The sequence below is a fragment of the Geotrypetes seraphini genome, chromosome 4, assembly GCF_902459505.1.
Source record: "Geotrypetes seraphini chromosome 4, aGeoSer1.1, whole genome shotgun sequence".
NCBI classification, from domain to species: domain Eukaryota; kingdom Metazoa; phylum Chordata; class Amphibia; order Gymnophiona; family Dermophiidae; genus Geotrypetes; species Geotrypetes seraphini.
The window spans coordinates 19,973,550-19,999,995 of NC_047087.1; the positions used below are offsets into that span (position 1 = coordinate 19,973,550).

At 45.4% G+C, this 26,446-nt stretch overlaps 1 protein-coding gene across 2 annotated transcripts in view; it reads right to left on the bottom strand.

Moving 5' to 3' along the window:
• Positions 1-681: 681 nt before the first annotated feature.
• The window catches only part of CDH13 (cadherin 13), a 1,218,549-nt gene continuing 1,192,784 nt past the window's right edge, over positions 682-26,446 (bottom strand). For both annotated transcript variants that reach the window (XM_033942565.1, XM_033942566.1), the window contains 2 exons: positions 18,905-19,123; positions 682-3,170 (listed from right to left, as the gene is read on the bottom strand). In XM_033942565.1, coding sequence (XP_033798456.1) covers positions 3,163-3,170; positions 18,905-19,123 — 227 coding nt within the window. In that variant the 3' untranslated portion in view covers positions 682-3,162. The remainder of the gene's footprint in view (positions 3,171-18,904; positions 19,124-26,446) is intronic.

A 26,446-nucleotide genomic window follows, 5' to 3' on the forward strand; every position in this document is an offset into this window, starting at 1 on the left:
TCCTGGGCAGTGGGACTCCTAACATGGAACCCTGGATCACATAGCTGTAGTTTGGGTTCCTCTTTCCGGATGCATCACTTTGTACTTGCTCACATTAAACGCCATATGCCATTTTGATGCCCAGGCTTCGAAGGTCCTCTTGCAATTTTTCACAATCTTAACAACTGTGTGTCATCAGAAAATTTAATTATCTCACTAGTTATTCCTATCTCTAGATATTCTAAAAAGTAGTGGGATATTTTATAAAGAAGTACTTACATTGAAAGAACAACATAAGATCTAAATATCTGATTTTTTTTTTTAGAGGAGAAATAGTAAAGGATACACCTAAATGTTTAGAAGAATTTTTCTCCTTTTCCAGGTTTATTTCTAGTTGATTATAAAGTCTATATTTTGTTCCTGTATAGGGGAATTACTCTTCTTGTTTTCCAGTATTAAAAATTTTGTTTTTAAAGTAGTTAGCCCTCCTTTAATGTGGGCTAGATGGAAGTAGTTTATGATGTAAACATTTTCTTTTTCGATCTTATTGAGATTGTGAACATAAGAACTGCCATCTCCGGATCAGACCTTCGGTCCATCAAGTCCGGCGATCCGTACACGAGGAGGCCCAACCAGGTGTACACCTGGCGTAATTTTAGTCACCCATATCCCTCTATGCCTCTCGTAAGGAGATGTGCATCTAGTTTGCTTTTAAATCCTAGAACGGTGGATTCCGCAATAACCTCCTCTGGGAGAACATTCTGGGTGTCCACCACTCGTTGCGTGAAGCAGAACTTCCTGATATCTATCCTGGACTTGTCCCCCCTTACTGTTCTGGATGTAGAACTGTTGTAAAAATTATAAATAAATAAAAATAAAAGAAGAAGCACTTACATTTAGACACTAGCCTATTCTGTACACCAAATTAGGCACACACTTTCCTTTATAGAATATTAGCATAATTGGGCATATACAGTACATGCATATGTGCTTAGGTGCAAGCACTTCCACCAGCCATAGAACTGGTGTGAATATTTGCACCTTGACTCAGCAGATACTTGCGTAACTTATAGCATTCCGTAAGTTATCTGTATGTGTGTTGTGCCTATGCTCTGCCCAGACTCCACTTATGTGAAGGTCCACTTGCATGGCATGCGTTATTGAAGAAAGTGCATAGCCAGATTATGCTCATTTCCAATAGGATGCGCTAACATACAAATGACTTCAATGCTGACATTTACATATGCACACATATGCTGCTGAAAATTCATGGATAGGATCAGCTCATCTGGATAATGGCTGCCATTATCCGGAAAATTCCTTTTGAATATTGGCCCCCGTTCTCTAGGAGAATGAAGAGAAAGATGCAAACATTCAAGGCTTCAGTAAGATACCAGAAGGTAGCATTTTCCTTTGAGGAAATCATTTTCGGGTAATGGACAGCTGGAAACGAATTCCAGTGAAGGTTAATAGGAAACACAGCAGTGAGAGAATCCAAGCAGGCGTGGAACAGATACAAAGTTAGTGGCATGGCAAATGAGACAGAGGGCCAGAGATCAAGTAGATTGCTGAATGGACTAAGAGGTTCTTATTTTCAAGTATCTTCTGTAACGTTTATGCCATTGAAGTATACAGAAAAATATTAGCCATATCAAAAATTAACCTAAAGAGATTTAATACGATAATGCATCTTACTTCATTAAATTTATATAGTGCAACTTCATAGTGTATTGAATATTTTTCTACGAGGGGGTGCTGGAAAATTCTCAGCCCAACCAAGAAGAGAATGACGTAGACATGGTTCAATCAATGATCTGAAGACGACGTCAAAACAGAGAATTTTGTTTCTGGTAATTGGCACCTAACGAAATAAGATAGCACTCGTTTCAGCTTGCGTGGCAAAATAACGCCCAGAATTTAGAAAGCCGGTTGGTTGGGTTTTAGAACTCTTCAGCACCCCCTCGTGCTTGTGCTACGAGTTGGTGGATTTTGAGGCCCATCGCATTTTCTTGTTCCATTAACCCTTTCTGTAGCAACGGATACACGCTTCATGTGCTATCTGGCCCTATTTACTATTCATTTCCTCCACATTGGGCTCCTTTTACATAGGTGCATTAGGGCCTTAACGCGCGGAATAGGGCGTGCGCTAGCCACTACCGCCTCCTCTTGAGCAGGCGGTAGTTTTTCGGGTAGTGCACGCTAATCCGGTACGTGTGCTAAAAACGCTAGAGCACCTTTGTAAAAGGAGCCCATTATGTATATGTGAAATAAAAGGAATACCTGGCTTCCAAGTCCTACAGTTATCTATGTTGCACTTCGGTTGTTAAATAACCTACTTTTACCTGTATCATGTTTATGTACCAATGAATCCTAGAAGGGTATTCCATTATACTATGTATATATACTGTATGGGGCAATTCTACAACTGGACACTGCCTAGGAGCTTATTCTATAAGAGAACCTGGGCACCAAGATTTCATTATAGAATACTGTACTAGTGTAAGCTGGTATTGACATACCTAATATTTTAGAAGCCCACAGTAACACTAACCATATGCCTAACAAAACTGTGGGCACTAAATGTGGCAGCATTGCACGTAACTTATTTAGCATTCTGTAAATTATGCCATATTCTAGACATTTACACAGAAGTGGTACGTAAATGTGGGCCCCTAGAATACAGAATTGCCCACTATATAAAGATCTACTATATGTATATTTAACATATAGTATTTGTACATATATAGTACATACATATACATATATCTCTACATACATATGGAACACATATGTACATACAGTACACACACAGACTCACATACTAAATATTTTGAATAGCATCAGCAACATGTCGACAAACTGGAAAAATAAAATGTGTAGCCATTCCATATTTAGCTTCCAGAAGGTCAAGTTGAACGTTGCGCTCTTTAAACATTCATTAAGAATTCACATAACACTTGAATCTTCAAGAGGAATCCATTATTAATAGAAAGGAAGGGCAAGTGCTGTCAAACAATGAAGAACGACGTGAAAGACTAAACTGAGATTGCAAATCAAAGTGAGTCTGGAGCAATTGAGGCCTAGTTGTGAAGTAACTGTAAACCATGTTCTTCAGGGTTGGGCTTTTCCTTTTGCCAGTTGACGTGGACGCCTAGTAGAACAGCTTCCAACTGTCAGGTGTCCTCACAGACCTACGTGCAAAGAGACAACCATAAGTTTATTAATGCTATCACATTGCACGTTTCTGCTTAAAAGCTACAAGGCTACCAAATGACGTGCATTTTAACCTACTGTTACTCCCTTTTATGTTCTCCTTTTCTTTACGCACTGTAGTTCTTCCCACTCACCTTTCGTTCCTGTCGTAATCTATTTGTCTTTTATTCCCCCAAATATTCTGTCTGTCATTCCCTTTTTTTAAAAAAAAAATTATGTACATCGCATTGAACGTATGATAATGTGTTTTAATCAAAATTTTTATTAAACTTGAAACATTTAGGGCCATGCTCTATAAATGGCACCAAAAATTCAGTGCCAATTAAATTTGGTGCTCAATGCTATTTAATAAAGGATGCTTTGAGATGAACACTGCCAAATTCAGCGCTCAACTTTGCATGCAATCCAATTTAGGCATCTATTGTTAAAAAATAGCATGTAGCCAGATCAACACCCTAATCATAAGTGTTTGTTAGTTCTCATAATTAAATTATTGGAGTCTATTAGCTAATGATTTGGGCACTGATCAGCGATCCATGCCCAATTTTGGGTGACCTTGATAGAACAGGAACTCTTTTAAGAACAAGATAACAGATGAGGCAAGGATACTTCGCAAAAGCTCCAGATTAAGAACATAAAAATAGCCTTATTGGGTCCATCAAGCCCAGTAGCCCGTTCTCACGGTGGCCAACCCAGGTCACTAGTACCTGGCCAAAACCCAAGGTGTAGCAATATTCCATGCTACCGATCCAGGGCAAGCAGTGGCTTCCCCCATGTCTTTCTCAATAACAGACTATGGACTTTTCCTCCAGACTTAGAGGAGACATGATAGAAACCTTCAAGATCCTGAAGGGCATAGAAAAAGTAGACAGGGACAGATTTTTCAGATTATGGGGAACCACGAGTATAAGGGGGCACTCGGAGAAATTAAAAGGGGACAGGTTTAGAACAAATGCCAGATGGTTCTTTTTCACCCAGAGGGTGGTGGATACATGGAACGCGCTTCCGGAGGTTGTGATAGGCCGGAGCAAGTTACAGGGCTTCAAAGAAGGTTTGGATAGGTTCCTAGAGGATAAAGGAATTGAGGGGTACAGATAGGAGTAGAGGTAGGTCATAGGGATAGTCTGGGACCACTGCACAGGCAATGGGCCTGATGGGCCGCCGCGGGAGCGGACCGCTGGGCGAGATGGACCTCTGGTCTGCCTCAGCGGAGGCAACTTCTTATATTCTTATGTTAACTTGTCCAAACCTTTCTTAAAACCAGCTACGCTATCTGCTCTTACCACGTCCTCTGGCAACGCATTCCAGAGCTTCACTATTCTCTGAGTGAAAAAACATTTTCTCCTAGTGGTTTTTAAAGTGTTTCCCTGTAACTTCATCGAGTGTCCCCTGGTCTTTGTAAGTTTTGACGGAGTGAAAAGTCGATCCACTTGCACCCCATCCATAAACAAAGCATTCCTTGCAGTAAATGAGGCATGCAGCAGATTCTATAAACGGCGCCTGAAGTTAGGCACCTCGCTTAGCAGGCCTAGCCGTTCCAGCTTAATTGGTACTGTTAATGAGCAATAATGAGCTCATAAGTTTCAAAAGTTTAAATGAATTGGGCACCTAACTCGGTAGATGCCTATGACTTTCAGGTAGGCGCCTACTCCAAAGCTCCTATGAGAAAGTGGGTGTGGTTAAGGGCAGATTGTGGGTAGGTGTTGGGTGCATCTAAGAGCCTAAATTCAACTTAGGTGCTGGCATTTAGGCCAAGAAAACCCTGGCTTAAATAGGGGGCGCCTAAGATTTTGATGCCTACCGGTGCATAAGTCCAATTTAGGTGTTGCTAGGCATGATTCTATAAACTGTGCCTAACCGAAGACTAACAAGCGTTATGTGCTGCGTTCTTCCACACCTATCTTGTAGGCGTTGCTTAAAGAATTAGGGGGGAATTCTTGAAGATACGCCAAAGGTTAGCCGGCGGTAGGGCACCCTACTGCCAGTTAACCAACCAATCCAGAAGCATGTTTTCTAAAAAAAGATAGAGGCACGAATGGCGCCTTCATTTATGGCACCAGTGTCGAGTTTACAGAAGCACTCGGAGGCTTGTAAGGACACCTAAAGCTAGCATGGCCATGGCTTGCACCAGAAGTGGCCTTAGGCGTCCATAGGCGCCCCTAAGCACTTCTGTAAGTGCTGGACAGCGTGGTGGCATAGTGATTAGAGCTACATCCTCAGCACCCTGAGGATGTGGGTTCAAAGCCCATGCTGCTCCCTGTGACTTAATCTTCCACTGTCCCAGGTACATTAGATAGATTGTAAGCCCACCGGGACAGGTAGGGAAAATGCTTGAAGTACCTTTATATAAACTGCTTTGAATGTGCTTGTAAAACTACAAAAAGGCAGCATACAAGACCCAGTCCCTTTCCCTGATGTCATAATGCCTGGCAGAAACCCAAATAGCAGCAACATTCCAGAGCTCATATTGTGATGTCATAAATGCCTCATTCCACCAATGCGTAAGAACTAACCTCATCAGTGATGTCACAATGGCCTCACTGTTCTATACTTGGCTCACTTCTGACATTGTATTGGAGGAGAGTGAGGTGCAGTGGTTAGAGCTACAGCCTCAATATCCTGAGGTTGTGGGTTCAAATCCCTGCTGCTGCTGCTCCCTGTGACCCTTGGCAAGTCACTTAATCCTCCACTGTCTCAGGTACATTAGATAGATTGTGAGCCCAAGGAAAATGCTTCAAGTGCCTCTATGGAAACTGCTTTGAGTGTGGTTGTAAAACCACTAAAAGGCGGTATACAAGTCCCAATCCCTATCCCTTATATGTAGGCTTCTGAAATTTTGGCCTATATTTAAGGAGCCAGTGTAAAAAAAAAAAAAAGTGAAATTCTATCATCGGCACCGGTTCATGATTGACACGCTTTCTTCTTAGGCAGTCACCGATACCGGCGCGGATGATAGAATTCCCCCCTTACGGCCCGAATAGCACTGAAGCTGGCTATCAACAACTGGAAAAAATATAGGAGGCCTAAATATAAATACCTGGTAGAACACAATATGCACCTATAGAAAATATGAGGCAGCGGCATTGGGAAAAAATGGCATCTGTACACGATTAGTCTCATTTGGCAGAAACTAGACAACTACGCACTGCTGTGAATACATGTAATAATAGGCGTCAGAACAGGGGGAGGCCACGGGGCCATGACCTCCCCCAAAATTTGATGCCCTTCCATGTCCCTGCGTTCTACCTTAAATCTTCAGGCAGCCGCCATGCAGCATCCTACCCCGGAACCCTTCAATCTACTTCCGAGGGGGGGGGGGGGAGGGCAGGTCTACTCCTTGAGGCTGCGCAGCGGCTGCCTGAAGGCTTAAAACTACAGCACTTGGGAGGAGGTGGATGGATGAATCAGGAGAGATGAGGCAGGATTTCGCTGGGGCCAGGGCAGAGCTCCTGGGCTTCCCCCAAACAACACAGCCACCTTGCATGTTATTGGTAGCATTTGACTGTTATAAAGCAACAATACATAAATTAAAAAGACGTGATCAATAAAGAATGCTGCAACTCGAAAAAAGGCTGTGTTCAAAGCGCCTTCTATGGGCAAACATAAGAAGGGCGGGGGGTTGATTTTAAGTATTCATTGGCGTGCATTCAGTTTGTTTGGGTGCCTTAAACATTTTGGCCCTGATTCGATAAGTGATGCCTAGACTGGGGACACCTAGCCGAGTTCCAGGCGAAACTCAAAATTGTTCAGTTAGTTTCATTGGCATGGTAATTGACCACACCATTAAAATCTAATTTAAAAAAAATCAATTAATTAAGAGTTCTGTGCACCTACCAATGCCTACAACAAAGTGGATATTTAATGTTGGGCCTTTTCTAGTGACGGCATTGAATATTTGGTACTTTTTGGCCACTAAAACCCGGTTAAGCTGATATTCAGCGGCTGACTGGTTAAGTTATAGCGGTTAAAGACAGGACTATTTATGCAACCTGATTTAACTGCTAATCTTATCTGGCCTGGCACTGAATATCTGCACCTAACTACACAATATGTCTGGTTTAGCGATGGGCGCTTTTATCTTCACTAGTGCGAGCAACTTCTGCCTGTTGCTCATGCCAGCCTGGTTCCCCTCTGAATCACTTTGGACATGGCAGACAGTAGGAAAGAAACAGAAATGTTGGATACGGCAGTGGAAGGTACAGAGATGGAAGATGGAGGGTGAGTACGGAGAAAGAAGAAAATGTCAAATAGGCAGGAGACCCTGGTGAGTGAGTTAAAAGAAGACAAACAGAAACCAGAGCCTGGGACCCAATGACCAGACAACAAAAGGTAGAAAAAAAAATTATTTTTCTATTTTGTGATTACAATATGTCAGGTTTGAAATGTGTATCCTGGAGAGTGTGATCTGGGACCTAACAGAGAGAGGAAAAGTCTTTTTTTTGTTTATTTTGTTTACATTACAGCGCCGGCATGGGGCTGGAGAGAGCAAAGGGGGCTGGGGTGGGTAAAGAGGCTACAAAATAAACCAACCAGGATGTTTGGAAAAAAAACAACAAAAAACCCACCCTATTGGGCAGGAAAAGTGAATCGAATCGAAAAATCAATTCAATAGGCCAAATCGAATTATATCGAAATTTTTTTTACCCTGAATCGGGCAGCGCTAGTGCTCAGAAACCCACAGAGCTGGATCCTATGGGCACCAGCATTTACACCAGAGTTTCAGCAGGCACAAAACCCGTAATAAACCAGCGGCTTATAAAGAGCGCTCCATGCTGAGCTCCCTTTATAGAATACGACAGGAGTTGAGCGTGGATCGTTTTGGTGCCTAACTCTAGGTGTTGCTTACTGAATCTAGCCCATAATGTCCCTTCATAAGGGTTTGGGAACCAATGTTAAGTCTGTCATTGGTATTCTCTATCACCGTTAGGTATAATATGTAGTATGGAACATTCATGCAGGAAAGAACAAAAAACATGTGAGAAGGGACTATAAAACATTAACCTTTAGGGCAATAACAGTTTATTAAAAATAATCTTTAAAACATAGTAACATAGTAGATGACGGCAGATAAAGACCCGAATGGTTCATCCAGTCTGCCCAACCTGACTCAATTTAACTTTAGCTATTTCTGGGCAAGAATCCAAAGCTTTACCCGGGACTGTGCTTGGGTTCCAACTGCCGAAATCTCTGTCAAAACCTACTCCAACCCATCTACACCCGCCCAGCCATTGAAGCCCTCCCCAGCCCATCCTCCCCCAAATGGCCATATACAGACACAGACCGTGCAAGTCTGACCAGTACTGGCCTTAGTTCAATATTTACTATTATTTTCTGATTCTAGATCCTCTGTGTTCATCCCATGCTTCTTTGAACTCCGTCACCGTTTTCTTTCCTCTCCACCACCTCTCTCGGGAGCCCATTCCAGGCATCCACTACCCTCTCTGTAAAATAGAATTTCCTTACATTGCCTTTGAATCTACCACCCCTCAACCTCAAATTATGTCCTCTGGTTTTACCATTTTCCTTTCTCTGGAAAAGATTATGTTCTACGTTAATACCCTTCAAGTATTTGAACGTCCGAATCATATCTCCCCTGTCTCTCCTTTCCTCTAGGGTATACATATTCAGGGCTTCCAGTCTCTCCTCATACGTCTTCTGGTGCAAGCCTCCTATCATTTTCGTTGCCCTCCTCTGAACCGCTTCAAATCTTCTTACGTCCTTTGCCAGATACGGTCTCTAAAACTGAACACAATACTCCAAGTGGGGCCTCACCAACGACCTGTACAGGAGCATCATTTATATCTTTGGATCCAACACGGTCCGTGTTTCAGCTTTTACTAGAAAGCCTTCCTCAGGGGCAGACATGATCCTGTAGATGGTGCTGATATAATATATGTAAAGGAATGGCTCAGGCTTGTAAAACTGCACTAAATGGCTCAATCTAAACGCTGCATAAGAAGACTGGCAGCGTCCTAACTGAAAAACCTTTTTTGGGGTTTTCAGTTACGACGTTGCCAGTCTTCTTATGCAGCAGTGCCATCTACTGGATCACAAGTCTACCCCTGAGGAAAGCTTTCTAGTGGAAGCCGAAACACAGACCGTGTTGGGTTCAAAGATATAAGTGAAAGGACTCTATATAATAATAATAATAATAACTTTATTCTTCTATACTGCCACAGTCGAATGATTTCTAAGCGGTTCACATCGAAGAAGGCTGGACAATCAGCAAACTACAGAATGCAAGAAGTGAGGGTACAACTTATTACATAAGAAATAGATAAAAGGAAAATATGAATCTTAAGTATGTGGTATAGATCTCATGTATGCAACCCAAGGAATAGAGCTGGACAATAAGGCGAATTGCAGAATGAAGCGAATTACAGAATAAAGCGAGTTCCAGAATAAAGTGGATTACAGAATAAAGCGAAATACTGGATAAAGCGAATTACACAATAAAACTGGACAGTCAGTGAATTACAGAATGCAAGTAGTGAGGGTACAACTTATTAACAAGAAATAGTTAAAAGGAAAATATGAATCTTAAGTATGTAATTTAGGTCTCATGTATGCAATCCAAGGAATAATGCTGGACAATCTGCGAATTTTAGGATAGAGCTGGACAATAAGGCGAATAGCGGGATGAAGCAAATTAGAGTAAAACGAGTTACAGTATAAGGCGGATTACATAAAAAAGGCGGATTACATAAAAAAGCAAATTACTGGATAAGCGATTTACAGAATAAAACTGGACAGTTTGCGAATTACAGGATGCAAGTAGTGAGGGTACAACTTATTTACAAGAAGTAATTGATGGAAAAATGAATCTTAAGTATGTGATTTAAGTCTCATGGGTACAACTCAAGGGAACAGCATATTATACAGAAATTGACAGAGGGAAAATATAACTTTGTAAGTGGTGAGGCTTCTGTTTAGGAGATGAATTTGTCAGTACGGTTTTAATTGCTTTTCGGAATTGCTCCGTATGTCAGCCTGGCTCCATTAATGTAATTAAGGCTTGGTGTTCTATCTATCTATCTATATATATAGGTGATATGTTTTTTAATAAATTGTTATTGCCCCAAAGGTTGATGTGTACAGTCCCTTTCCCGCTTGTTTTTTGTTCTGTTCTGCTTTGCACAGGGTTGAATTTTCCTGTCTCTTGTGGAGTGCATTCATGCAGGAAGCCATAAAAAGGCCAAACCGATATATAATTGGGTCAGTAGTGGGCTGCAGTGGTTAGCATATATTTTAAAACTCTAGGCATAGCATTTACTAAATACATATATATTCCTTTGGGCTTTGGTGTGCAAGCTTCAGGTGTTTCCTTGCATCTTTTCCTTTAAATTGAATAAGTAGTCTTCGGATGGGGCTCTCAAGAGCCCCCTTCTGTTTCTCGGGCCACTGAAAAACACGACAATGTTATTTTAAATAATTTGCTTCATTATGAGCAATCATTTGTCTACAAAATTACTGTCATTACTGGAGATGGCTTCTAGATCAATAAGCGTGCGTCTTTTTCTCAAAATGACTGTTCTTTTCATCGCCTGCTATCGAAGCCATCAAGGGAGACAGTCTCATCAGTCAAAACAAAAGCACACATCTACGCAAAAGAAACACAGAAAGAAAAATGCAGGCCCAAACTATTAGTCACTTATGTTTATACAGTATAATCTCCAATATACAAAATGATTGGAGGTTTATTAAGGCAATATGAGAAAGCATTGCAAACTATACATTTAAGCATCTTGCTTAAATATCGTTTACACTTCTACCAAATATTTTATGTTTAATCTATTTTATTAAGCAACAGTAAGTACAACTACAATAATAACCATGGTATACATTTTCAGCAAACACCCGCGGAGGACTGGACTCTTATGTTCTCCCCGGACCTACCCGACCCCCCCCCCAACAAAGAAAACCCTACCCCCCACCCACCCCTCCCCATACCCCCACAGAGACAGAAACACTCGTAAGCAGGGAAAAGCAGAGACATCTAGAAGCAAAGTTTCAGAGGTGGAGTCTATTCAAGACCCGGCTACGACTCTCAGGAGGCAAAATGTTCAAATATGGAGTCCAAGTGTGAACAAAGTCTCTGCTCCGGCGTCGGGAAGAACGTGCCAAACGGGCCTCCCAACCCATAAGTTCATGGAGGCGATTCCTCCAATACCAGAATGAAGGTGGTTCAGAAGACAGCCAGCAACACAAGATACATTTCTTCCCCAAGATAAAACATTTACTAAGAAATAATTTTTCATATGAATTGTACATGTACAAGAATGAAAAATGGGCAAACAGCATAGACTGCACGGATATAGACACTTCTGTGCTCCATATGCACTAACTCATAAAATAAATTTCAAAACAATAAGTTGTAAAGGGCACACTTAGGCCCATATTCTCTAAATGGCGCTGTAACTCCCCCTTTTACAAAACCATAGGGTGGTTTTTAGCGTTGGAGCTGTTAACGCCAAGGCCAGCTCTAAAAAATACGTGCTACGGTTTTGTAAAAGAGGGGGGAGGGTAAGTTAGGCGGTGGTAGGCGCCACACTGCTGCCTAATTTAATTGTTATAATTGGTGTGAATTGGCAGGTGTCAGGTCAAAGGCACGCGCAGACAATTGAGCGCAGTGTGGAGGCGCGCGCCACAGAAAATTACTATTTTTAGGGCTCCGAAGGGGGGGGGCGTGGGGGGTAACCCCCTCACTTTACTTAATAGAGATTGCGCCGCGTTGTGGGGGGGTTTGGGGGGTTGTAACCCCCACATTTTACTGAAAACTTCACTTTTTCCCTGTTTTTAGGGAAAAAGTTAAGTTTACAGTAAAATGTGGAGGGTTACAACCCCCCAAACCCCTCATAACGCCGGCGCCATCTCTATTAAGTAAACTGGGGGGGGCTCCCCAACAAAACCCCCCGTCGGAGCCCCTAAAAACTGTAATTTTCTTTGGCGCGCGCCTCCGTCTTGCGCTCAGTTGTCGGCGCGCGCCTTTATCTTTCGCGGGGTTGTCTATGAACCGAAATGGCACAGTAATTGACTGCGTCGTTTAAAAAAAACAATTGAAATGGCATTAAAAAAATGTAATTGAACTCTAGATCACAGAAACAATAAACAACAGCGCTTTAACTAAAAAAATAGTAACAAGAATTCTTTGAAAATTGGTGCATAAAGTGCTCAGACCATAGCCATGGGCTCAATAGGTTTGAGCAAAAGGTAGCAATGGGACCAATCACAGCACTTTGTAAGTCCCGTACCGCCAGGAAAATAAATAAACGCCAAAGAGAGTTTTTAGTACTTATCTTAGGGCTAGATTCACTTACTTTATTTCCGTGCCCGAAACGTGGCCGATCCCAGCAGGCCCGACCAATTCACAACATCAAAAAATTCAAATGAAGGTGATCGGAGGAATGCCCCCCTCTGACCAAACGGATCGCTAGTGTGTGATCCTGACGTATGCGCAGACCATCTGCTTTCCCTGCAGATGGTCTACGCATGCGTTTTGTGTCTGGTTTTTCTTTATTTTTTTTTTTTACATACCCTGACTCTCCTGCTCTCCCAGGGAAGGGCGATCCCCGGAGGCAGCAGCCTCTTCCCCTTCCCTTTTCGTGAAAGTAGTGAAAACACAACTTTTTGTAGAAGGATGGCAACTTTAATTTAAAAGGCTGGCTGTTAGGCTGAGAGATAGGGTGTGTCAGAGGGCTCATCGCCCTAATATTTTGCCCCGCAGAGCAAAACCAGCTAGAGAGATGAGGGGGCGAGGGAGCAGAGCTGTGTGTTTGGCCTTCCCCAGCACCAGAAAATATACCGGAAACGCCAAGGAAGTCAAACTCATCTTGAGTGCTTGCGGCAGTGGCAGCCTCTTAAAAGCAGGCAATTTTTGACTCTCCTGCTCTCTGCCGCCATTCCCCGCAGTGTGAGCCCGTGGTTTTAAAGTGGGGCTGCACTGCGGGGAATGGCGGCAGAGAGCAGGAGAGTCGGGGCGGCAAGAGCAGGGCTCGGCTGGAAGGGGCAGAAAGAGCAGAGCGGCAGAGATGGGCTACAGGGCTGGGATTTCAGGCCGAGGACAGTCTGAAAGGACGTTTGCGACTGGTCCCCAGCAGTCGCTTCTTGTGTTGATCGGCCACAGCCCAGTCGGTTTCAAAGAATTCTTTAGTGAATTGCGTCCCTGCCTACTTTGCATGCCGTTCCCCTCATTTACGTGCATGGATCGGAATCGGATCGGCACAGATGTGTGGTAAAAGCTGAAACTTTGTAGCATCTGGCGATCTCAATCCTGATTACTGCTCCTCTTTGATGGACCCTGTTGATATAAATAATATTAACAAAAACTTGTTTCCCAATAACGTTGACCCCTTAGGCGCCTACCAAAAAAAGGACGCCAGAATCGCATTTGCAGAGGTGCCTTATGGTGTCTAAAGTGACAGTAGGTGCGGTTTGTAGATGTAATTCTCATCAAACACAGGCGTAAAATCCTGGCCAACATGACAATCACCTATGTTGAATGTAACCTGAAATTCTATTAATGGTGCTTAAGTGTGATTGGTACCGTGACCGTTTTTGAAGGCGCTGACCGATGTGGGCGCTTATTAACAGAATCTGGGCCTTAAAGCATGACAAATTGCCGCTTTCCCCTTCTCACGTTCAGCGACCGGATATGGAACAACTTGGTAAAGTGTGTCTTGCTAGGTTTACATACGAAGGGCGTTCAATAATTTAGCTACCTCGGCAGGAAAGAAAGTTTTCAAAAAAAACTTGTACTTTATTTTTCAGTATATTTCCCTGATAGCTCCATCCACTTTTCCTGCAATGACTTTAACCCCTTTGAAAAGAATTCTTCTGTTTGACCTTCAAACTATGACATCACAGCTCCCTTGATGTCTTCATCACTTGAAACACAAAGGCAAAAAAAGCAAAAACGTAAGACTGCCAAAACCTTGAATGTAAAATACCAAAAAATAATTCAGCAATCACTATGGAGAGGGTAAAAAAAAAAAATCTCTCACCGTAGATAAAACCCACTACAAAAAGGCTGATGCAATGTAATATGGTACATATAATATAACTATCCAAATCAAACTTAGAAATTTAAAGAACAGACCTCAGTACCGGGGAACAGAATTTTCTGTAAGATCCCCCGGGCTGACAAATAATATGGGAACAAACCCTATGATCTAAATGAGTTCACCCCGTACATCATAATGTCCGTTCCTTAAAGTGAAAATTATAAGTGAAAAATCACCATCCCCCCAAATTTAGTGAAATCATATATACATGGTATCCCCTCCTTTTAAGGGAAAATATCTTCAGTTTTCTAATCTCTATGTGTAGTCACATTTCAAAAATTACACAGTATCAGCACAAAAATGTCCAGAAAATCAAAAAATATATACAGTGCTCCCCCGCGAATTCACGGTCGGCGGTTCGCGGTCCCGGTCATTCCATGAATGACCAGGTAGGAAAGGGCAGCTGGAGTGCCGGCGAGTGAAGGAAATCACTCTCTGTATGCTCCGACCGCCTCTTCCTGTACTAAACCCGCACTATGCGGCTAGAACTAACGCCAGCTCAATGCTGGCGTTATCGTTTAGCGCAACTGGTAGTTTATCGTGCGCTATTACGTGTGTCAAACCGCTAATGCGGTTTCGTAAAAGGAGCCCATAGTTTCTATGAACCACTACAGTCAAGTTAAATAAACCATTGAATTCATTCCAGTTACCTCTCGGCCCCTGCCTGTTCTCTTGTATCCAGGAGGAGGGAAGGGCTGAGGGAACAGCAGTCTTCCGGCCTACTGGATTCATACGGCCAGCTCGAGTGAGTTCGTGAGTGATCTGAGTGACTGGGAAGGAAGCTGAAAATCATCTTTTTGGGAGCCCTGGTGCGGGCGGGCAAGCCCCCCCAACCCCCACCGACCCGAGGAGCTGGCTGGAGCCCTGTCGAGTGGTGCGGGGCTACAAGTGGAATCTTAATTGTTTCTACTTTACAGAGAGGGTGGTGGATGCCTGGAATGCGCTCCCGAGAGAGGTGGTGGAGAGTAAAACCGTGACTGAGTTCAAAGAAGCGTGGGATGAACACAGAGGATTTAGAATCAGAAAATAAGATTAAAAATTGAACTAAGGCCAGTACTGGGCAGACTTGCACGGTCTGTGTCTGTGTATGGACGTTTGGTGGGGGATGGGCTGGGGAGGGCTTCAATGGTTGGGAGGGTGTAGGTGGGCTGGAGTAGGTTTTAACGGAGATTTCGGCAGTTGGAACCCAAGCACAGTACCGGGTAGAGCTTTGGATTCTTGCCCAGAAATAGCTAAGAAGAAAAAAATTTAAAAAATGATATTTATGTTACCTGTATAGATAATAGTGGAATATGTGGAATATCTTTTGTTCTTTCATTTGTATGACACTGTTTTTGATTAAAAATCAATAAAGAATAAAAAAAAATTAAATTTAAATTGAATCAGGTTGGGCAGACTGGATGGACCATTTTGGGTCTTTATCTGCCATCATCTACTATGTTACTATGTAAAATTGAGGGGTATAAGTTACATTAAACAGGCTTTTATGCGTTCTACTGTTCGTATTTATCTGAACAGCAAACAAGGAGATTAGCACTAAATGCCCTAGGAATTATTTCTTTATTTGATTTTATTGCGATGGTATCTGTTGTTTCTTCAAGGTAGAAAAATAACTCGGCGTGCCAAAATGTCTCATCACAAACCTTACATTTGCATTTTAATGTACAATGGAAAATAGGAGCCCTTTGGATGCATTCCCAATAGGGAGATCTAGGAGTTTTAATTGAAACCATAAGTGTAGGGAAAATGAATAGAAAGTTAAAATCAAGGATAGCTGTGGGGCTTATTTACAGTTGCCAAGCTAGCATTAGTCTGATAATGTGCAACACACCTGAGGCCTTTCAGTCTCAGCTTGATAAATTAATTTTGAGGCAGTGGTTGAATACCAGAAATCATTTAATTTCCCTTCATCAGTTGTACTCTCTCCCTCCTAACACACACATTAGCTATCCTTCCTTCATGATGGAATGTTCTGGCATTTTCTGATGCGCAGAGCTTTACAGCTTTGGTCTCGTTCATATACAGTAAAAGCTTGGTTTGTGAGCATAATTCGTTCCGAAACCATGCTTGTAACCCGAAACACTCGTATATCAAAGCGAATTTCCCCATAGGAAATAATGGAAATTCAGACGATTCGTTCCACAACCCAAAAACTTTAAGGCAAAATACTATACGTACTTGTATTTATTTATTTAGATTTTTATCCAGTCCTCCCAGTAGCTCAGAACGGTCTACAAGTAAACATTCAAATGGCCCATCTAGTCTGCCCATCCGCAGTAACCATTATCTCTTTCTCTCTTTGAGAGATCCCACGTGAACATTTTAAATGTTCTTTATTCATTTTCACCCAAATGCCTGATTTTAGACATAATTATATAAACTTACCGTATTTTTCGCTCCATAAGACGCACCTCACCATAAGACGCACCCCAGATTTAGAGGAAGAAAACAAGAAAAAAAAACATTCTGAACCAAATTCTCCCCTGCCAGGCTCTGCACCCAACCCAACACTCCTTGCCAAACTCTAAACCCTGTCCCCCCTCTGGTGGTCTAGTGGCAGGCCGGAACAGGGCACAGGGCAGACAGGGGCAGGGCAGGCAGGACTAGTGGCTGGCAGGTAGGGACAGGGCACGCAGGCAGGCGTCCCCCCTCCCTGGCTTCCCCCCTAAGCAAGCAGGCCTCCCCCCTCCCAGGCAGCCCCCCCTAAGCAAGCAGGCCTCCCCCCTCCCAGGCAGCCCCCCAGGCAAACAAGCAGGTCTCCCCCTTGAAGGCAGCCCCCCAGGCAGGCAGGCCTCCCCCTCCCAGGCATCCCCCCAAGCAAGCAGGCCTCCTCCCTCCCAGGCAGCCCCCACGCTAAGCAAGCAGGCCTCCCCCTCCTAGGCAACCCCCCAGGCAAGCAAGCAAGCAGGCCTCCCCCTCGAAGGCAGGCCTCCCCCTCCCAGGCATCCCCCCTAAGCAAGCAGGCCTCCCCCCTCCCAGGCAGCCCCCCTAAGGAAGCAGGCCTCACCCCTCCCAGGCAGCCCCCCCAGGCAAGTAAACAAGCAGGCGTCCCCCCTCCCAGGCAGCCCCCCAGGCAAACAAGCAGGTCTCCCCCTTGAAGGCAGCCCCCCAGGCAGGCAGGCCTCCCCCTCCCAGGCATCCCCCCAAGCAAGCAGGCCTCCTCCCTCCCAGGCAGCCCCCACGCTAAGCAAGCAGGCCTCCCCCTCCTAGGCAGCCCCCCAGGCAAGCAAGCAAGCAGGCCTCCCCCTCGAAGGCAGGCCTCCCCCTCCCAGGCATCCCCCCTAAGCAAGCAGGCCTCCCCCCTCCCAGGCAGCCCCCCTAAGGAAGCAGGCCTCACCCCTCCCAGGCAGCCCCCCCAGGCAAGTAAACAAGCAGGCGTCCCCCCTCCCAGGCAGCCCCCCCAGGCAAGCAATCAGGCCTCCCTTCTCAAAGGCAGCCCCCCAGGCAGGCCTCCCCCTTCCTGGCAGCCCCCCCAGGCAAACAAGCAAGCAAGCAGGCCTCCCCCTCCAGGTCTCCCCGCAGGCAGGCAGGCAGGCCCAGCTTCTCACTGCTCCCTATGTTTAATTTGGCAGGCAGGCCCGCCCGTTACCTTTTTTTTTTCATTCTATCACCCTCCCTCGCTAGACGCGGCTGCTTGCCTGGTCTCGGCAAGCAGTGATGGCTGACACGGCTCGCGGCTGGAGTCCTCTTTTTTTCCCTTGCAGCGGAGTGGCACACAGTTGCTGCCTGCCTGGTCCCGTGCTGCTTCCCGCAAACAGCCTCATGAGAAGTGACGTGAGACCAGGCGAGAAGAGGAGTCGAGCTGCGAGCCGTGTCAGCCATCACTGCTTGCCAGGACCAGGCAACCGTGTCTAGCGAGGGAGGGCGACAGAATGAAAAAAAAGATAACGGGGGGGGGGGGGGCAGAGCCTGCCTGCCTTCAAGGGAAAGAAGAGGAGTCGAGCCGCGAGCTGTACCAGCTGTCACTGCTTGCTGAGACCAGACAGGCAGCCGAGTCTAGCAAGGGAGGGTGACAATGAAAAAAAGGTAGGGGGGTATTCGCTTCATAAGACGCACCCTTATTTCCACCCCCTTTTTGGGGGTGGAAAAAGTGCATCTCATGGAGCAAAAAATATGGTATGTGCTCATTTGTATGCAAAGCATGATGGTGCCAGAGCCGGTACATCGACGTTTGAGCGCAGGACAAAAGCGCTTCGACAAAGCCACGCCGACAATTGTGCGCAGGGACGAGAATGAACTTTGCTGCCTGAAGCTGCTCTGACCGTTCCCATTAGCACTGTGAGGTGGGGTGTGGGGGAACCCCCCAGTACACTGAGATATACTCGTGCTCACGTTAAGGGTGGGGAGATTCCCCCCCCCCACTGCTCCTCAGATCGGAAGAGTTTGTGTTCGGGAGGAGAGTGGGACTTTTTGGTGAATTGGGGGAGTTCCCCCCCATACCCCACCTGAACATGAGTGCGAGTATTTCTCAGTGTAGCGGAGGGTCCCCCCCCCTCACAGCGCTAACGGAAGGGCTTCAGGCAGTGGTGCACATTCATCTCTGCACGCATTCGTCCCTGCGTGCAACTGTTGGCGCATTTTTTACAGGTCACCGAGGCATATTTTTTTCCATATTTTTCACAACATCCATACTTAACATTGGAAACACTTACACAATAAACTGAAGAATGTGAGCAGTAGGGGGAGCGCCATGCCGATGTGGGGTGCACTGGCTGAGCTGCAGTCCATTTTGTTTTTTTTACACGAGCAGACCTGTACTTTCAGTTCTGTGCTGTTAGTCAGCGGGGGTTTCCCGGAATCTGTCACCAGAATCGGAACGTTGTAGTTGGCTTTCTTCAGGTTCTGAAGGAGAATGACCTGGGCGTGGGTGCCTGGAAAGAAACACAGACAGGAGCCTCAGCTGTGGCGAATGAGAGAACAGAAGTGGGAGAATCACGCTGCTAAGACTCTTGGTTTACCTTCTGGTGAATTCTGTAGCCGGCTGAACGATAGAAGACAATAAACAGAAATCAAACCTAGAAAGAATGCTAACAATCGAGGAAGGTACGATCTTTGAAGTTAGAATGATGAAATATTTTGACATCCACCAGATAGGACTTAACAAGGACCTGGGTTTCCTGTCACTTTAGAAATCAAACAATTATACTGTCTTGTCACCCATTGAACTCTCCCCGTTTCAACCTGCCACTCTTCTCCCAATCCTTGTTTGCCATCATATTTCATCAGAATGCTTTTCATATTTCACTTATATATATTTTGATGTTGTCATCTTTGGCCTGAAGAAGAGGGTTCTGCCCCTAAAAGCTTGTAGCAAAGGGCCAGGTTCTATAAATGGTACCTAACTCAGTAGGCGCCAAGGAAAGAGGCACCTACCACGTGTCAACCAAAAGTAGGTGCCGTTTGTAGACTCGCACCTAGCGGTGCCTACATCCATAGACAGCGGAACACTGTTTGGTTTGGGGTGGGGGGGGGCCTGGAGCTCTGCCCTAGCCCCAGTGGAATCCTACGGCATGGCCCGCCACCAGCTCCCGCCTTTACCCCTACCTCTTCCCTACTTTTAATCTTCGGGACGGCCGCCGTGCAGCGTCAACGAGCAGGCCTGCACCCCGGAAGTAGAATAAAGGGTTCCGGAGCAGGCCTGCTCGTCAATGCTGTGCGGCGGCTACCCCGAACATTTAAAGTACAGCCTCGGGAAACGGGTGAAAGGGCGGGCGCCAACTGGCGACAGCCAATTTTTGGGGAGACCATGGCCCCCCTTTGGCCGCCCTCATTCTGTTGCCTATGCTTAAATCAACTTAGAAGACCGTAAGTATCATAATCATAGGCGTCAGTATATTAAGCCAGGGTTTTCTTGGCCTAATGTAGTGGTGCCTACGGTAGATGCCTACCAGCGCCTAATTCAATCCACACTCAAACTCTGCCCCTAAACGTGTCTACTTTCCATAGAGGCTCCAGTAGGTACCTCATTGTAGACGCCTACTGCAAGGTGGTAGGCGCCTACTGAGTCAGGCACCTACTGGCTAATTTTTTAACCCTTTCATTGGCAGATGGTGAAAACGGCTGCTTTACCTAGCTTGATGCTGAACGAGAGCAACGGTGCCAAGTAACAGGCATTAGGCGATGCAGATCTCCCATAAAAGCCATAGAAGACAGATGTTGCTTCTAAGCAACAATGCCAAATAAAGAGTTAAAAATTGTTTTTTAATGGCGCTTTCAATTAACACTGCCAATAAAAAAAAAAAAAAAAAAATTAACCCCTCCCTTTTACAAAACCGCACAAGAGGTTTTTTAGCGCCGGTCGGCGCATTAAATGCCCTGCGCTGCTCCAACGCTCATAGGAACTCTATGACATTCGGAGCAGCGCAGAATATTCAGTGCGCCGGCTGGCGTTAAAAACCTCTTGTACGGTTTTGCAAAAAGTGTGTGGGTGGGTGGGGGGGGGAGGTAAATTAGGTGCCTAAATTGGCAGATGCCAGCAATTTAGGCTCCTAATATCAGGCACCGTTTATAGAATCAGGGCCAAAATGTATCAAGTTAATGTGATAAAAAGGTATCACTGTATTTTCCTTTATTTTGTTTTAATTCTGTTTATTACCTTTAAAGTGAACTAATACAGCCACTGCACTACTGTATCCAACATAAGCTACTCGCTGTGCACTAGAGCAGTGGTCTTCAACCGCCGGTCCGCAGAAATTTTCTGCCGATCCACAGGGCTGGCACCTCCATCGGGCCCAAGAGATTTTTCCGACGCTGCGGGTCCTCGGTACAATCAATGCGGCATCTTTGGGCCGGCTCCCTGAGTGCTGCAGTGCACAAAGCCACGGGAAAAGGCTCCTACCTGCGGTCTGCGCCTGACCCGGAAGCCTTCTCTCCGATGTCGCAACGTAAGAGGGAAGGCTTCCAGATGAGGCACAGGACATGCGCGAGGAGCCACGTCCCACAGCTTTGTGCAATGCAGCACTCAGGGAGCCAGCACGAAGACCCTGCGTTGATCGCACCGTGGACCGACCTGAAGCTAACACCAGGGGGCAGGCCAGAAGGCAAGGCACATGGAGGGAGAGAGACAACAACAGTAGGGGAAATGCTTTTATTATTTTTTTTTTTTTTAGTGATTGATTTGTCTGTTCAGGAAGAAATGCATTTGTTTCTTTTCCTCTGGGGTTGTACTGCTTGCAGAGTCTTGCATCTTAGGGTTTGTTAGTATATATTAGTACTTTTAGTTTTTGGACCTGCATTTGCATGGGGTTATCTGTTTTCTGGTAGGAATGAATGTTGAAAAGCATACTGTGTGCTTTGTGTAGTTTAATTTTGTGGTTAACCATTGTGTGTTGTTAATACGATTATATTGTATATGTGTATATATGAAAAATGGATGGAAAAAATGGTGTTGCAATTAGTACTATTATGGGGGCGGGAGATTGGGTGGAGATGGGCACGACTTAGCCCAGTGTTCTTCAACTGCCGGTCCATGGACCGGTGCCGGTCCACAAAATAATTATTTTATTTCCACCGGTCCATAGGTGTCAAAAGGTTGAAGAACACTGCACTAGAGTTTAGTATAACCAAAGTCTGGCCAGTATCCTAATAAATATAGTATCGTATCGTCTGGATTTCTGGCCCAAAGCAAAGCGAGACAGGTTTGGAAGATTCTTTTACGATTATCATTAAAACGGTGGGATTTAACTGGAGCCCTGCAAATTCCACAATCAACTTTTTTCCCCGTGCGCACATGAAGCCAGTTTTTAAACGAGTCTGGAAACCCCCCCCCTGACAGATGATTCACTTTCTCAGTTTTAAGGTGGTTTCAGATCCATTTGGGGAAGAAATTTATGTGACGACTCCAGGGTTCTGTGAGATTCTATCAGGCTTCAGGACCGGTCTCCGAGTAGCCGACCATCTACTATAAATGTCAGACGCCTGGCAAAAGGGCTGAAGGTTGCTATTAATCAACCGGTGGACTCTAGCAGGTTTCAGAGTTTTGAGTAAGAAGAATCAATAGAATGGAGGCAAGTTGTCATTAAATAACCCATACTACAAGAACACAAACTTCAATTGCTCTTCTCTGAAGTACATGATTTATGAATACCCTGGAATCTTTGTAGAAAATTCTCAAGTATTACAGCTAAAGCCAATTGACACAGTGGCGTACGGTCTATAACAAATGCTTCAGAGAAAACTGACATAAGACTAGGCTTGAATCCATTGCAAAAAGAAAAAGTAAAATCCTTAAAAAAAAAAAAACCCAAACAAATTCTTAGGTTGCAAAATGGTGGTGCTTGACCCCCTTTGATTACCTGTTTCCAACAGGTCAACACCGGAACAGGAACAAGAAGGAATTGCTCTTGTTCCCTATGGAAATCTTGCCTATTAGGATGAGCCAGGCTTAATTTTTTAAACAGGGTAAAGAGCTCAGGTGAGTGGACCTGAGCGTGACATCCTTTTGGACAGAGGCACTATTTGATAAAGCCAAATAGGTGTATACGTGTAATTATAAAATGCTAACAAATGTGGCAGAGAATATCATGGACAATTACTTCCAGTTGCTCAAGAGCCAATTTAAATGAAAACGTGTACGAGGGTGGTTTGAAAATTTCGGAAAAAAGCAAACAAAACAACGTGGTCTCCATCAAGAGCTGTACACTTAGTCCAGTGAGTTTCCAGGGTTTTTTTTCATCCCGTTGGGAAAACAGGCTTTGTCAAAGTCTGCGGCATCAATGACTTAATGGACCGTGGCGCCATCTCATGGAAATTTACCAAACTTTTCAAACTACCCTCGTACTTTATGCGCACGAGTGCATAGATAAAGATATTTCATAACACACACCTGCACATGTGGAATCTACCCATGCTCCTCTGCTGTAGTGCAGCCCGATTCGCCGATTCGAATCACTTCAGTGATTTACTTCCGTGAATCGATTCGAATCTATTTGTTTTCTTAAAAAATTGGGCTCGCCGATTCGGTGACCAAACCTTTTCCCCGCATACCTTTGAACTTCCTAAAGCAGGAGTGAAAAGCCTGTCCTAAGCTGGACGCCCACTGTCACGGTTGCTCCTGCTTTAGGAGACCTGATGTCAGAACTCATGGCATGGGGGTGGGGGATCAGTCAGGAAGTGCTACATAAGCAATAGTGCTATGGGCACCCTCGGCTCTGTGGCTTTAGGGGGCTTCCCGAAAACTGGCATGTTATTCTCTTCTCTCCACCGTCGTGCGGCTTCCCCCTGGCCTCTCAGTCTCACCTTCAAAACTTATTACACCCTGCAGAGGATCGCCGGTGAAGTCGCAATTCTAGCAGGCTGTCATTGTCCTCTGCTGCATGTTCCCTCTGCTACAGTCTATCCCAGACTAAAACATGACATGATGTCAGAGGAGGGGCTGGACTGCGGCAGAGAGAAAGTGCGGCGGAGGCCGACGGCAGTCTGCTAGAATCGCTACATTACCGGCGATCCTCTGCAGGCCATAATTAGTTTTGAAAGTGAGACCAGGAGGCCAGGGGGAAGCCAGATGATGGTGGAGGGAAGGGGGAAACATGCCAACCTTTGGGGGCCCCTTGGTATAGCTATTAGAAGCACATAGAGGAGGGAGGGGGGTTCAAAGAGAGGAGCATATGCCAGACTGAGGGGAGGGGGAAGGGGAAGAAATAATGGGTCTGAAAACAGAGGAGAGGGAGAGAGATGGTGCACAATGGGATGGAGGGAAAAGAAAGGGAGATAAGTTGGACCCAAGGGATGTTGTGGAGGGAGGGGGGCTAGAGATACTGTATAGGAGGGTAGTTGGGAAGAGAAAGGGAGACATGGTGGACCCTGGGATGGTGGGGAAGAAGGGAGAGATGCTGGATGAAAGGGTAGTTGAGAAAAGGAGAGATGGTGGATCTGCAGCCACTCTTTCATTCCTCAGGCCGCTGGCAGTGTGACGCTGCCTTCCTTGGCTGGAAGCTTTCCCTCTGCTACTGCTTCCTGGTCCTGCTTAGGCGCAAAGCAGTAGTGGGCCCGAATAGTGCAAGTGTACTGCCTTATCAGATCCCATGGAGGAGAGGAATACAAGGTGGGGGGGGGGAGGGGGAGGAGGAGGAGGAGCGGGGAGTGATCATTAGAGAAAATGCTGGACTGCGGGGATGGAGACGAAAAAAAGGAAAGATGCCAGACCTCTGAAGGAGGGAAGGGGAGGACAAAGATGGAGGACGGATGGTGAACATGGAGAAAGAAGAAAACATCAAATGGGCAGGAGACCCTGGCAAGCGAGTTAGAAGACAAATAGAAACCAGAGCCTGGGACCACTATGTATTGAATAATGACCAGACAAGAAAAGGTAGAAAAAATAATTGTATTTTCTGTTTTGTGATTACAATACGTCAGATTTGAAATGTGAATCTTGCCAGAGCTGGTGTTAGACATCGAGCGTGAACTATGACCTAAAAGAGAGAGAAGAAGTCTTTTTTGTTTGTTTGTTTTGTTTACACCACAGCGCCAGCGTGTGTAGGAGAGGGCAAAGGGGGTGGGTGATGAGGCTACAAAATAAACCCGTCAGGACGTTTGAACCCCCCCCCCCCCCCAACTGGGCAGGAAAATCAAATTCAATCGAAAAATCGATTCAATAGGCTGAATTGAATCTAAAAATTGTTCCTTGAATCGGGCAGCACTGCTTTGCTGCTGCTGTGTCTCATGTCTTGTCCTTTTACATCAGTCAGTATAAGAGGCTTATTGGTTGTTTGTATCTTTCATAAAATTACCTCCTTGAATACAGGGTTGGGGTTACGGTGTGGTAACCACAGCAATTGCTCCGAGCCCTGTACTACAAGAGATCCCAAACTTACTTTAAAGAGAAGGAAGTATAACTTGAAAGGGGGCTGTGGGGCCCCCTCCCAGTATAACTAATGCCAGCTCTTTTAGTGTTGAACCAAGACTGGAGGCAAAGTCTTGGTTTACTAGTCAACCGGGAATCTGAGGTTCTGCCACATGAGGGAGCCCTTTCACACAAGCCGAGGGGTGCCACTAGACCAGTGATTCCCAACCCTGTCCTGGAGGAACACCAGGCCAATCGGGTTTTCAGGCTAGCCCTAATGAATATGCATGAGAGAGATTTGCATATGATGGAAGTGATAGGCATGCAAATTTGCTTCATGCATATTCATTAGGGCTAGCCTGAAAACCCAATTGGCCTGGTGTTCCTCCAGGACAGGGTTGGGAACCACTGCACTAGACCACCGGAAATTTGGAATTTGGTATAATGAGTGGGGGCAGCGCCTTTAAGACTGTCCCTGGGAGCGTCAGCTGCTAAAATTGCAGCCAATTTTCCTGAATGAAAGTTAGCAATTCACAGTCAAAGGGAAATACAACTTTTACAAATTAATGAGTTACTTTGCATACTTTATGAAATATTGGGCTCCTTTTACTAAGCTGCGTTAGGGCTTTAACGCGCAGAATAGCGCGTACTATATTGCCGCGTGTGCTAGACCTTAACGCCAGTATTGAGTTCTAGAAGCGTAGCGCACGGTAATTTCCTGCATGCGCTAAAAACGCTAGCGCACCTTAGTAAAAGGAGCCCATTGTGTCTGATCTGTTCGGTGCAGTTTAATATCTGGCCATAACCATTAACTTGTTAACTGCCACCACGCCACATTAATGAGCTTAGTAAATAGACCCAAAATTGATAAAACGTGAGGAAATGTAGACAGGTTATGGAAAGGAAGAGGTAAAGATTAAGGGCCCTGTTCAGTAAATGGTGTTCAAACTTTAGTACAGTGTTCCCCCAGTCGTTCGCGGTCGGTGGTTCGCGGTCCTGGTCATTCGCGGTATTTTCTGACAAGGAGAGGGCAGCGGGAGAGAGCAGCTGGAGCGCCGCGAGTGAAGGAAATCACTCGCAGAACGCTCCGACCGCCTCTTCCTGCACTAAGTCGGGCCTTATCCAATCAGGAGCTGCTTTGACAAGCAGGTTTTGACACGGGGTTCCGGACGGCTTTACAAAACCTGGCACTTTGCCCGGGTTTTGAAAAGCTTCCTGTAAAAATCAGGTAGGAAGGGGGGCATTGTGTCACGCGTGGATGCCATCTAGGGGTGGGGCTAGGGGCGGAACGGGGCGTGACGCAGTCAGAACGGGACAGAACCGGGTGGGTCTGTGCGCGTGGCCATGGGTCCGGATTTTCCTTCGGGAAAATCTGGAAATCCAACCTTTGATTCACCCATGCCACTCCGGTGGC